At 39.0% G+C, this 14,622-nt stretch overlaps 1 protein-coding gene across 6 annotated transcripts in view; it reads right to left on the bottom strand.

Moving 5' to 3' along the window:
* Nucleotides 1–14,622, bottom strand: part of POPDC1 (popeye domain cAMP effector 1) — a 30,337-nt gene that overhangs the window by 9,735 nt on the left and 5,980 nt on the right. For all 6 annotated transcript variants that reach the window (XM_083831371.1, XM_083831370.1, XM_083831372.1 and 3 more), the window contains 4 exons: nt 12,617–12,741; nt 5,582–5,769; nt 4,538–4,646; nt 2,394–2,561 (listed from right to left, as the gene is read on the bottom strand). In XM_083831371.1, coding sequence (XP_083687497.1) covers nt 2,394–2,561; nt 4,538–4,646; nt 5,582–5,769; nt 12,617–12,741 — 590 coding nt within the window. The remainder of the gene's footprint in view (nt 1–2,393; nt 2,562–4,537; nt 4,647–5,581; nt 5,770–12,616; nt 12,742–14,622) is intronic.

Genomic DNA, 14,622 nt, shown 5'->3' on the forward strand with positions numbered 1-14,622 from the left:
TGCCATTTGATGACAGCAATACCCACGGCTGCAACGCAGCAGAAGGATTAAAAGGGAGGAGGCAGGAGCTGTTCCCACAAGGAAACCTGAAAGGAATATGCTGATGACAAATCCTTGCACTACTGTTTTCATAAAATGTGCAAATGTTGTATTAGTCAAAGGGTGAAGGAAATCAAATGGATAGGAAGGACACAGAGAATGGGATAAAAATGACCTAAGCTAAGACAGTATGAAGAAAAAAAAAGGATAAAGAGGAAAAAGTAAAATAAGAGACAGAGAAAGAGAAGGGATTTCTTCTGGCAATGAATATATTCAGATATTCAGACTGCATCTGTTTCAGACTTCTTGGAGGATAGCATGAACTCCTTGTGAGGTGAAGTTGCAATGTCCCAGCAAATCAATTTTTTAACATATTTAATTCAGCAATTCTCTTCTGCCAGATTTTGGTAGCTGGACTCTCTTAAAGTCTAACCACCTTCCTGTTGTTGTTTTTAACATTTTGAAGGTATGATAAGGACTTTTTACTTAAAAATAACCAATTAAGACCTTACAATGAGTATTCCATGTGGTGTTATCAGGAAATACTGATACTAGTGCTGAAGTTCTACCGTGCCAGAAGTCAGCAGCACAAGTGTGTTGCAGATGAGTTTGTACACTATGCACAATAAAAATACCCTAATGTGCCTAGAGTCACCCACATGTAAAAAAAGAGAAGAAGGGAATGAAAGAAAGAAGGAAGATAAGAAGAGAGAAAATAAGAAAATAAAATAGGAAGAAAGCAGAAAAGAGGAAAAAGTCAAGAAAAAACTAAAAGAAGAGGAAAAAAAGAAGGAAAAAAAATAAAAAAAATTAAAAGGAATGTAGAAAACAACTGTCCCCCTGAGATGCCTGCTGAATGCAATTCTTAGCACACAAAGAAGGCATGCTGCTACATGTTCCTTCCTGATGCCATACTCAAGAAATGACTTACTGTCTATACAGGTGTTTTTTGTTTGTTTGTTTGTTTTTTAATACAGTACATCTCTGTCCTCTGTAATTCTTGCCCTCTTTTTTTTTAAAAAAAAAAAAAAGAAAGAAAAGCTTTAACCACATATTTTGTAAGATATACTTCATAGATGGTACATTCCTGCTGGATCACTTTTAGTTTATTGCACTAGTAAGACTCACAACCTCAGACGATCAATGAAAACAGTGATCTGAAATAGTTTTGAGGATCTGATTTCAAGACAGGGTAATCCTCAGTGTCACTGACCACTGTAATCCCCTATGTCATTGACCAGAGGGCAGAATAAGCAGTGTTTTACTGCTATAAAATTGTTTCTACGACAATTCTTTTTTTTTCCTCTCCTTATAACCAGTAGAAAATTGAGAAAACTTACTATGTCTAATTAACCATAAATACCTTACAGGTGAAGCATGCTATGTAATTTGCATGGTAGCAGTGGCAGTAAATTCACGACTTTGAAGAATTAACTATTTAACCTGAATGTATTTATGGGCAATCTGACAAAAACGATTTTTGCTCTGAGTTAGTGTGAGTTAAGTCAACAAAGACAGAATATGAAAATACTGTATTATAAATATCCTAAGCTTTTCACAAATTATGGTGAAAGTTCTTCAAATAAATTACCTGAGAACCCTAGAGCCACTACATAAATAATAAAAAAATCGCTACTAGCAGCTGAGTGGCATACCTTCCAAATCTTGAAAAGCCCTGTAACTAAGGAAGGAGACAAAATGAAAGTAAAACAAGATAATCAATATATCCATGACTACATCCAGACCACTTACCATGACACCTAAAACATGCTCCCTCTACACGCAAAGAATGTAATTACAGCTGAAAATGTCAAGTAGAATGATTTTCAGACCTCTTAGCAAAGGTATTTATATGGATTTCATGCCTTCTTCCACTAATACTATTGTATCAATTCAACACTGCCTTTTTTTCTCATATTTGCAACACTCAAACACATGTTGAAATTACTCTTTTTGGCAATCAGTGTTATCCAGCAATCTGATCACAAGTGAATTCTTCTAAAATACCCTGAAGCTTCTTTGTACAAAGGTACACATTTATTAGTTAGAAACGATATCCAAGAAGAAGCACTTTTTAGCTACTGCTCACCATGTCTGCTAGTTGGCAGTAGCCAGTCAGTTTGGAATCTCAGTTATTCATCTTTCTTGCACATTACTGTGCTAACATCAACTAGTATTGATGCTGACAAAAATGTTGCACTGACTCATACTTTGGCACTAAAAGGCAATATGAGTATGAATTCAGCAGCTGATAGCAGCAGATAGAAAAAGGTGCTTTAAGATGATTTAAAGTTGAAGTAACAATACATTTGTGTGAGGCAGGAAAATTCCCAAATGAAACTTCATTTGCTTACCTTGTCATTTAAGGTTGGGTCATTCAATGAATACAGTTTATTTGTAATATCTTTGCCAATAAGATACTTAAAGATCTCATAAAGAAATGGTTCAGATTCCAGAAAATAAGTCAGCCTTTCTCTGGACCAGCACAGGAACTTGCAATTATCATCTGCGACAATGGTGACCTGAGAAAACGCATACTCAGAATTAGCCCTTCTCTTTTGCCTGCAAGTAAGTGCTACCATTTTATTTGTGCCTCCATTTAAAATGACTCTTAAATCCATAAAACTTTTTGTGGTCCCTTAGAATATCCCATGATATTTACAAATTTAAAACAGCTCACATGTTTATTATCATCATATTTTTAACATACAAGCATGGCCAGTTTGATTTGCTGAAAGTCTGGTGGGAAATAATATGAAGGGGAAATCTCTGCTAAGTTCCAAAACTTTAAGTATTTATGCTACAGGATATTTACATACAAACTCAGTCCTGTGCTGGTGACACTACTCACATCCCAACAGACCTACATATTGCTTGGTTTTAGTTGATGTCACTGTGATCAAGCAGGAAGAATTGGTGTAATCCAAAAGTTTCCATGAAAGAGTTTTTAAAAGGAGATTTAAAAAAAAAAAAGAAAAAAGTTTAATCTCTCTCTCTTCCTTGTCAGACCTCTTGATCTCACAAGCACTACCTTCTAGGATGTGAACCAGGGACCTCTTTGCTTAGTTATTGACAATTCTGCTGTTGACAGCTGCAGCCTAGTTTACACCCTCTCTAGGCAGGCAATAGCATTTATAAACAACACAACAGATTTGTCCAGCTGTGCCAGTGGAGGGCAGTGGCACACAGAAATCAGCCCTGTGATGCTGCAGCATGTTTTATAAGATGAAGTCAGTCATCTAGGAAGAAAAGAGGTGCCCTGTACTATCACAGACTAACTTTGCCTCCTAAAAACAAATAAAAATATATAAAGCCTAAGAGAAAATATGAAGTCTAAGGAAAACTGTCAGATATACTCAGGTTTTAACTTTACTGTCTGTTAACAGCAAAGTAAACAGGCAGAGAAATACAAGCTTGTAAAGAACTCGTCAGCGTTGCCAGCAGATGGAGTCCCTAAGACGAAATTCACATCCTGCTTCGATGGCACTCCCGAGAACATTTATATTGCAGCACGCCGAAATGGCAAACAGCAAGCAAATCTCACGAGTGAAGGATGTGTACTGCACTAGACTGCAATAATTTTTCAGGCAGGCACAACTTGAGGCGTGAGCTTTTTCGCTTTGGTGGAACTGATTCATATCTAGCCATTTGAGAGAAATAGATTGTACCAAGAGGTCCGCAGCCCTGCAGGATGCCTTGCTGCTGTGAAATGAATACATCTTGACAAGTATCTCTCTTTGGCATTAAGCCTAGTATTTGATTGGAACATGTTACATCAATCACTGACTTTACATTCCGCATTACTCTTCCTCCCTCCCTTTCTGCCATGGTATCAGCGGGGATGTGTTCAGTCCAGCCATAGTCCAGTAATTACTACATTGACACTGTTAAAGAATAGCAAGTAAGAGGCAGCATAACAGTGATTTCAATACTATGTGAAAAAAACCCCTTCTCTAGTGATAGTATTTTTTACTACAAGCTATAATATATTCATTAACGTACTAGCAGAATTAAACCACTAAAGATATATATCCTTATTGCTCCCATATGAATATTTTAATTCTAAGCAGCGTGATCACCTTCAGTTAATGCTGCTTTAACAACTTTCAAGATGATAGAAGCATTTAACACCTTTAGATAAATACCAATTTCAAACTATTAGTTCCTGCATTTTAAAAATCTTTCATTTTAGTAACACCAAAACTTTACCGTAATTAATTTTCCTTTTCTGTTGTTTTGAACTAGTGAAGAGACTGCTTGCATCATCTTTTTCTCCACTAAAGCTCTCTCTTAAATAATTTCTCCTGAATAATGTTTTAATACAAAATAAACTTGTGAACAGTAAAAAGAGAGAACAGAAAATCAAAGGACAGACTATTCAGTAAACACCATCATAATACTGTTTTGCAGCATTTCATTTTAAAAAGTTTCTCTTGATATGGGCCATCACTAAACACCAGTACTAGAAAGGCAGTGTATGACTTAAACCAAAGTGTACCTGGAATTTCTCACCCCGGTTCATCTGAGTTGATCGAAATTCAGGTGAATCTATAAAGGCACAGGGGTAAATATTATGCAGAAAATGCCCTCGATAAGAGACCTTCATTCTGGAAATAAAAATGTATGAAACATCACTTTAAAATCATGGAGGTCGATTTATTTGATATAATTTGAATATGATTATTGACAATGGTAATGCATAAAGTAACAGGCTAAAATATCTATTTCTTCTGGAGTTTCAGCCAAAGAACCAACCTGTTTTCTGCCTGAACCTCCACTGATTCCAATTCTGGTTGCCTGATGTGGTGTGTAGCCTCAAAACACTGCTATTCAAAAGGAAAAAGGTCTGAAGGGTAATGACCCTACAGTCACAGCAGAATCAGGCTTCCTTTAGATAACAAGCTTCACAGTGATGAGCAGCTAATGACGTCAAAGAAAACCATGAAACCTGATGTCACTGTTGCCATCTACAAAGACTGGTTAAAATATTGGCCAGAACTTAGCAAGAACTTCAAGATTACAGCCTTGCCATGGGGATTTATTTTACCCTTTCTCATCTGGGTCTGTCAGCCAGGTCTGGGCACTGCACTTGCCCCTTTCTGTACATGTGCAATGACCCAATTTCAATAGGCCTCTTGGTTTACAGTCAGCTGGAGGGTTACTCTTCCCCTCCCTCCTGCACAATATTTTTTAACATTAACCCAGAGAATGCACCGAGGGTAAGACTTAGATATCCAAAACCGGAACAAACTTCTTGCTTGTTCTGGAAGACACTTTCTCTGGTATTTTATGAATATAATTTCCATTAAAATCAATATGGCTGTACACACACATGGAGGCACAATATATTTGCAGTAGGACACATCGCCGTCATTTGAAAATAGTGTCAGAAAATAGCCTATGGCTAGAGGCTATGTGGCTATAGACCATAGCATGCAAGAAACAGTAACATTTACAAAACTAGCAAGCAACCAAACAACTTTTTAATGAATTCAACCACCACACAATACATATGACCGTTCCCAAGCTTTATAGCACCTACTTCCCCTTCAGCAGGATGCTCAGCCTATCATCAACTGATGTTTTATCCTCTGCAGCATAAGCTTGACCTGTCTTTAAAGTTTGAATGTTGCAAAATTGCCCAGTTAATCTCTGGAACAGCTCTGGAGGCACATGGAGTGGTTCAAACATTCTCTTGTAGAGGCTACTGAGCTCCTTCTCTATCTTGATCTAGAATGCAAACACAAAAAACATCCATACAGGGACAGACTAGTTAAAAAAAGACTGCATGCATGCTTTAGCTATTAAATCTGAGTAATATCTTTGTCTTTCATGTGTTTAGTCAAAAAAAGAAGTAGTAAATGTGTGACATCTATCCACAATGCTGCCTATGGCAAGGTGACCAAAACCTTAGCTAAAACCAGCCAGGCTGGCAGCGTGGTGATTTAGTATGATATTCTATACAAGTGGCATGGTAAATCAGACACAAGGAGTCTTTTGAGACTTCTTTTCACCTAACAGGGAATAGAACTTGGATGAGAATTACACAGAAAAACATGAGGTTGCCCTGCATTTTTCACACCATATCCACAACACATTCTGGCCATCTCTCAGACTCTCCTGGGAACCTCTCATCCCTTAGCTTCTTGGCTGACTTGCAGTAGAAAAGCAGGACTATGAGTCCTGAAAAACAAACCCATCATATTGAAACCACGTGTGATGAGGGAGGAAAAAAGCAATGCCAGCTGAACATCCCACATCTAGGAGCCCACCCAAACTCAGGCAGCAGCAATGAGGGAAAGGAAGCTGTCTGAAATCCCAAGCCAGGAGATCTTTCCTGAATGAAGGCAGCAGGGAATGAGACAGTGTCCTGGCCTCCCCTAAAGCAGAGGCAGCTTGAACAAACAAATTAGAAGAATGAGCATCAGATCACGAAAAGATAACATATGCATAGAAAAGAAAAAAAGGAAAAGAAAAAAGGTAGATAAAGAAGAAAATGAGTCACCACTTCAACAAATGAGAATATTCCAAGTTTATGTATTTTTCTAGATTTTTTTTTTTTTAATATTAGAAAAAGGGAAAGATAGAATAAAGCAGCACAGGAGTCCACGAGTCACTTTTCAGCCGATGGTAGCCAACAGTGCCAATTGAGAAGCTTCTGAGCACCCTGCGGTTGGAGGTGGAAGGGGTCCAAAATGATCATGGGAGGCCCTGGGCTGACTGAGGCCCATGAGGGCTTCCAACTGTCAAGTATATACTATTTCCTCCCCAGAAAACTATTTTAGGGCAAAAATAATAGTCTTTTACCCCTACAAAATATATGTATTCCATACCAATAATCCTCCCTGAGCTGTTCTTCATAGAATTACATATGAGTGCTGAATAGTGAATCAAGCATAACAGAAGTTTTTGGAAAATTCATTAAGGTCTATATGTTTTTTATTTAAATCTAGCTGAAGCAGAAACTTTCCAGATTTATGGAACCATATTTGAATTATATCACCCACAAGCTCTATCACTGGATGCCATCCATCCCACATACGGGCTACTGAAGTCCACGGGAATCACTTTGGAACTGACAAGTAGAGATGGTGGGTTCATCACACAGAAACAGGATACAGCTACTTATTAAATTTCTGCACAGCAAAAGATAAGGCTGCTTATGTGACCTTGACATTATCATTTCATGACTTCTCAGGATGGTCTTTGCAGCCTTTATTTTTCCATAAAAGCTCAACAAAAGAACATCCCAAACCTGCAGTCTTCACTTTTCACCCAAACAGCCTCAAAACATGGAAAGCAAAAGCAAGCTTATAAACTACTGAGACTTCTACGTAGCCTTGCAAAACAGACACCAATACCTATTTCCAAGGGCTTAATATGAAAAATTCTTCTGAGAGCTCCCGAGAACTATCTTTTGCTTATACATAGCTGAACTTATCGTTAACTTTGTGTACATTTGCCACCCACAAGTATATTAAAATTTTTAGGTTTTGTTTCTTTACTTTTTTGATCTGTCCGTACATATACTTCAATCAAATGTGACTAACTGTCTCCTCAAAACATTTAAATGGATCTTTCTATTACATTACTTTGGCAGGATTTTGTTACATGTCTCCCTTCTCCTACAATATCATCTCTGCCACAGGACTGAGAAGACGAGGGCTGGAATACAAATGTTCAGACAAGATGATCAATAAAGTCACGGAATCACAGAATAGTTGAGCTTGGAAGGGACCTTTGGAGGTCATCTTGTCCAAGCCTCTGCTCAAGCAGGGCCACGTAGAGTAAAGTTGCCCAGTACCTTGTGCAGACAGCTTCTGAGTATTGCCAAGGACGGAGATTCCACCACCTCTCTGGGCAACCTGTGCCAGTGCTCCATCATCTGCACAGCAAAAAGCGTTTCCTGATGTTCAGATAGTGCTCCCTCTGTTTCAGTATGTGCCTGTTGCTTGTTGTTCCATCACTGGGCACCACTGAAAAGAGCCTGGATCTTTTTTGCATGTTTGCAACCTCCCTTGGCTCTTCTTTGCATGTTTGCAACCTCCCTTCAGGTATTCATACACATTGACACGATCCCACTTGAACTTCCTCTTCTCCAGGCTGAACAGTCCCAGCTCTCTCAGCCTCTCCTCCTAGGAGAGATGCTCTAGGACCTTCATCATCGTGGCCCTTTGTTGGGCTCCCTCCAGTGTGTCTATGTCTCTTGTGTTGGGGATTGCCCTGAACTGTTTGATTTCAAAATATTTTCCATATACATGTGAAGTTGGGCAATTTGTTTGGCCCACAGCTTCTCCAGGAACTCACTCATTTTTAGGACCCACACCAATTTAATTTGTATCTCTTTCTATCCATGAGCACTGCAAGTCAAAGAGAGAGAAATTCCTTTCTCAGATAAACATACAGGTAGCTCCCAAGACTCCTGAATTCAAAACAATAAAGACATGAGGAGCTAATTTGGCCCTACAGTGCTAATGCACTCCCTTAACTAGCACACAATTCAGATTTCATGATCTCCCTTGTATGTTTAATACTTAGGAAAGAAAACAGCTGTAACTACTTTCCTAGAGACCTATCAGGTTGGACACTGTAGATACACTTCGGATAGCCTTCCTTGTAACAGATTATTCACCCTCTGCAAGCACAGTTGACTCTTTCTCCAGTCATGCTTGTGGGTCATATTCCAAATGAGCCATATGGGTAGGTGTAATGTTTTGTTCAGCAATGGTTGAAATATTTTGGGATCCTGCCAAAGCTCCAAGTCAGAGCTCTGTAGAGACACTGATTAGACTCTTTCAGCTTCCACTCAGACTGGAAAAGCCAAATCTGTAAAGCTCTAAGGAGTCAAAACTAAAGAAATAATCTTTCAGTCAGAAAAAAAAAAAAATCACTGTTATTTTGCATGCCATGTTTAATAAAATAAATATTTAACAACTGAAAATATCAATTATTCATTTTGTAATATGGCTAACTTGTAATTATCTTCCATTCTTTTATTTCCTTAAAAATGTAATTTGTGAGGATGACTAAATAAAATTGATTTTGAGATGGGCAATATAATAGATGCAGACAGAAAATCTAATTCAAAATCAGTTTCTAACTTTTTTTTTTTCATTCTCTAGCTTTTTACAGAAAAACACTAAAAAAACAGCCTGAAAGTTCATAGTAAACAGAATCTGTACGAGAGCTAAAAAGACATATGTGACTACCAGGCATCATTTCTTCAAGTAATCTTGCTGTTCATAGCCTGTAAAAAGGCAATTTATATATTGCTTGGGATTCTACCATGCTTCCATATATATTCCAATATTGTTTAAATTCACACAATTTACTGAGAATTTAGAGCCCAGTTTTCAGAGGTGCTGAGGACCCAGACCACACCTGCAGCGGCAGGAATACAAATCTTCTGAAAACCAGACTACAGACTCCAGTTCTCCATTGTGGTACAATTTAGATTAGCATGAAGTGATTTTTTTCCTCATACTGCTAGAAAGCAGCAATGAAATGCGTCTCACCTAACTGTGAGTATATAAAGGTAGGTTAGTAGTTAGTAATGGTTGTGCATGCTTGTTCTCTAGTCACTGGAGAGGGATGGCAATATCACATCTTCAACAGGTATTAGGCAGGTGGATTGAATTACACTGGACAAACTAGCTTAAACTAGATGTATAACCCTGGGACTGGGACTGTTTGATATCTTTTTCAACAACATAGACAGTGGGATCGAGTGCACCCTCAGCAAGTTTGCAGATGACACCAAGCTGAGTGGTGTGGTTGATGCGATAGAAGGAAGGGATGCCATCCAGAGGGACCTGGACAAGCTGGAGAAGTGGGCCCATGTGAACCTAATGAGGCTCAACAAGTCCAAGTGCAAGGTGCTGCACCTGGGTTGGGGCAATCCCAGACATGAGCATAGAATGGGAGAAGAACTCATTGAGAGCAGTCTTGCAGAGAAAGACTTGGGGGTTGTGGCGGACAAAAAGCTTGACATGAGCCAGCAGTGCGTGCTTGCAGCCCAGAAGGCCAACTGCATCCTGGGCTGCATCAACAGAGGAGTGGCCAGCAAGCGGAGGGAGGGGATTGTCCCCCTCTGCTCAGCCCTTCTGAGGCCCCACTTGGAGTCCTGCATCCAGGTCTGGGGCCCCCAGCACAAGAAGGATGTGGGGCTGTTAGAGCGGGTCCAGAGGAGGGCAACAAAGATGATCAGAGGGCTGGAGCACCCCTCCTATGAAGAAAGGCTGAGAGAGCTGGGGATGTTCAGCCTGGAGAAGACTCTGGGGTGACCTTATTGCAGCTTTTCAATACTTGAAGGGGGCTTATAAAAAAGATGGGGAGCAATTTTTTGTTCAGTCAATGACAGGACAAAGGGGAATAGTTTTAAACTAAAAGAGGGGAGATTTAGATTAGAGGTTAGGAGGAAATTCTTCACTCACAGGGTGGTGAGGCACTGGAACGAGTTGCCCAGAGAGCTTGTGGATGCCCTGTTCCTGGAGGTGTTCAAGGCCAGGTTGGATGAGGCCCTGAGCAACCTGATCTAGTGGGTGGCATCCCTGCCTATGGCAGGGGGGTTGGAATTAGATGATCTTTAAGGCCCCTTCCAGCCTGAGCCATTCTATGACTCTATCAAAGTGAGACAAGATGACTCCAGTTCTTCATTCCTCTTTCATAAGGTAAACCTATTGTCTCAGAAGTAGAAACCACAACAAATTATTTGTACTCTTTGAAAGTGCTCTTAATTGTTAGACTCATGTGTAATAAGCTTCCTCTCAGAGGCCTTTCATTTCTGGAAGTGCTTATGTCCTGAACTATGTATTATTTCAGTATCAGCATGTGACAGACTACGTAAGAACACAGCTGATGCCTGTGTAGCGCACTTCCCAGTTAAAAGTATTTGATATTCCTACTAAATTTTAACATTTTTGTTGCCTGAACATTTCTGTCTTTAGAAAGCAGTTTAATATTGAATAAGATTGAGGGAAAGAAAGATTTAGTAAAGGCATCAGTGGTGGTGGCTTCAAGATTTTAATTTGTTCTCTGTCCAAGATTATAGAGAATGTCAAGATGTGATCGTTCATTCTTAAAGTCAACAGAACTGACATTTGTTTTAAGAATGCTCTTCCCGTAGCAATTCCAGTCCCAGCAGAAGGAGCAGCTAGAAAGTCTTCAGAGGGAAGACTTCCTGCAAGCTCCCCAGTTCTGTTCCCTAGATCTGGTTGAGATCTGAAGTATGCAACTGTACAGGCATCTATCTCAACTAAGTGCTGCAAGCTTCACCACTACAAGAAGTATTTTGAAAGACAAGTGTGCACATCTACAGAGGTCAGGGTTAGATGATTTCCTATGATATACATACATATACACGCCAGAGAGGTTTTACATGTCCAAACAGGAAAGAGCAAACTTAAAATTCCACCATGTCACTTTTCTTGGTCATGGAATTGGTGGAAAACCACATTTGGATCATGGTGCGATGTGTAGTTAGCATATACATGCAGGAAACCATTTTAAATACAGCTGATTTCAACTACTTATTATCTGCCACTTGTTAACACAACTGTAAGAACTCTCACTGTCCAAAACATAATTTAACCTTTAGCTTCTTTTTAAATGCTGTGGTTGCCTTAGTCTGCAAGTACCTGTGGACTGTCAGAGTTTGTTCTGCAGTTGTTTTTAGCTGCACTGATAAAGATTTCAGCCTTTCTACCGTCTCTCATTTTTTGTCATTTTCTTTAATTCCTCTTCCACTGCCAACTTGCTGTATTTATTGAAATCCTTAACTTGCACAGCATTTTTTGAAGATGTACACAAAAGTCTATCTATGTTTCCTCCAATGTTCTCTGCCAAGAATTCTGGTTTATTCTGTGTAAGAACAGATGTGGTCTTGCACCACATTTGTATGGTGTACAGTCTATTTGAGTCTTGAGCACCTTGATTCTGTTTTATTTCCACAGCCAGTGGGAAAGGTGTACAGAAACGGAAAGCAAAGTTACAGGCACGATTTACAGTCCTTTCTCTCTCAGTTAGTGTTACTTTGTGTGGTGCATTGGACAGCATGGTGATGGCTAAGTAGCACAAATATAGTGCAGTTTCATCGTCTATCTTGATGATGACATATTAATGGAATGAAAAGTTTTCTAAATACAAACAAAAGAGGAAATGACTCTCTAACTGTGAAGATTATTCTCTGAGATAGAAAAAATTAAATGACTATGCACATGCATTTATGAGTGGGAGGGTGGGGAAAATGAGAAAAAGGCAGAAACACATACAGAACCCAATCCAGTCTCTCTTCAAAGAAATTACATAACCCCTTCCTTACTACCAAAACAAGAGACAAAATCAGTAACTTCTAAAGTCAAATCACTTTTCAAGAATATGGATTTCAGGAAAATATTTATGTACTGAATCTAACTGAACTAAGAGCATACTCATGGTCTGCATCCTTACTGAAGTAGCTGGCTTAGTTCAAAATAACCCCTGTGGAATGTATTGATAGGTTTGTCCAGCAAGCATGGTTGGAACGTCCTTTTTCTTGCATCTTACTAGAGTGCTCATGCAATTTAGCTGTTATACATACCGGTCTTCTCTTATACACTAGGTATATGAAATGTAAAAGGTTGACAACCAAAAACACAGAATTCCAGATCATTATGTCCAAGGCACAACGGTAGAGTGTAGCCCAAATGATGAACAATGCACATCCTGCAAAAATTAAAAAAGAAAGTTAACTTTCACTGACCAATAAACACATTCTTACAAAGCCATCAAGATTTTGTCCACTGTGTGCAACTACACTCAGAAGAAATATATTCTTCAAGCTTTATTACACTTAGACTCTGTGGATCAATGCATGCAAAGGTAGCAGAAGCTAATCACTGCAATGCTACCAACAGGCACTGGGAACAGGCTGACAGCCGACTGCAGTCCTGTTGCACAGGACTACTATACTGGAGCAACAAGAATTCAGGTCAGGACTGTGGAAAGCAGGAAGGTGCAGCCCATGATGGTCTGTTACTAAAATGCTGTAGAAATGGTAGCTCACAAAACTTGATTACTTGTATCGCGTCAATTAGACAAACAGCAGCATAGAAACAAATACTCATTGTCCATATCAGTGACAATCATATCTAACTAGTGAGCAGTAGTTGCACAAAAACCTCCTGAAGTTACACATGGATATTTTGGAAAATTTAAAGGCAGCGTGTCACGACTGCATTTTGACAACTTCACAGCAGGAACCAGAATTCTCTTCAAAGAGAAAATTTCAAATGCTTCCTCTTTTTAGTTACTTTACTTTGAATAGTGACAACTGCTTTACAAGATAAATTATGCTGTATGATTAGGGATACTATTTTTAGCCTACAAAGACAGTACTTATCAGATGATAGGTTATGCATCAGTGAGTCCCTCTCAGATAAATGTGAGCCAACTGGCCAAATTCAGCCACGTCTGATAAAAGTGGCTGTAGATGTCACAGATAGGTTTTCCCTTTCCTCTTTTCTCCCTGAAGACAATGCTGAATATGAACTCAATATTCTGTCTGTGTCTGACAGGCGAGGCAGCACTTACATATGGATCAGAAAAATCAACATATGATCACTCTTGATCTGCTGCTAAATTAGACTAAGATGAATAGGAGGACACTAGACGTGGAGGTACTGAAGAGGAGTAAACACTGTGTGGTCATCAAAGCAAAAGACAGAGATTTGTTAAGAACCAGACCTTCTGCTGCCCACAGAGTAAATTTGCTTCCAGATTCCACTTCAGTTTGACGAATTCTGATTCCCTATTTGCTCAAAACGCAAGAAGACCTACAGTCCAAAGTGGCATGCTCAGATTGTGCAGTAGTCCCATTGTTTTTAAAGTGAGAGCTACACAGACAAAAGGTTTTACAATACTGAGACCCTTGGTCATTACTGCAGTCTGTTTTGATAAATTATCCTATAATAGCTATAAAAAAGGCAAAATGAAAGGGTAAACTCGACCATCGAAGTTTTATCATAAAATTGATCCCTGCTATTATACAAAGAAACATTCTCATTTAGAAAATACTTAAGCATGCCCTGTGTTGTGAAACACCTGGGTTTATCTTTCTTACAGTGTAATTGTTTAGTCTCAAGCATGCCAAACTCAGTTTTTCCTTCGAAGCCAAATTTTGGTACTGTAAGATGCCTACAGTGGTGGAGGAAAGAAGACTGACTTCAAGAGAACTGACTTCATCCTATATTGACAGCTCGCATTTCTAAATTGGTAATGAAAATAACAGTAGTGCAACAACAGCAAATGCCACGTATTTGAACCCCCATTTAAAGAACACGTGTGCCTAAATTAGGCTTTTCAAGGAAAACCGTACCTATTACAGAGGTACTAAGCCAGTGTACCAGCCAATGCATGGTCCCAGTATTTACCCTAAACCTAAAATTAAGTTTTTAAGGATCCAAGGACTTAACTATGATTTGGAATTCAATGAATTTTAAGCAGCCAGTGAGGTTTAATGTGAATGGGGTCCACTTGTTTTTAAATCAACATCTACATAGTTTTGAAGTTTTAAATTGCATCTCTCGGAGATTTTAAGAGCCTAAC

Source organism: Anser anser (genome assembly GCF_964211835.1).
Source record: "Anser anser genome assembly, chromosome: 3".
Classification (NCBI taxonomy): Eukaryota; Metazoa; Chordata; class Aves; order Anseriformes; family Anatidae; genus Anser; species Anser anser.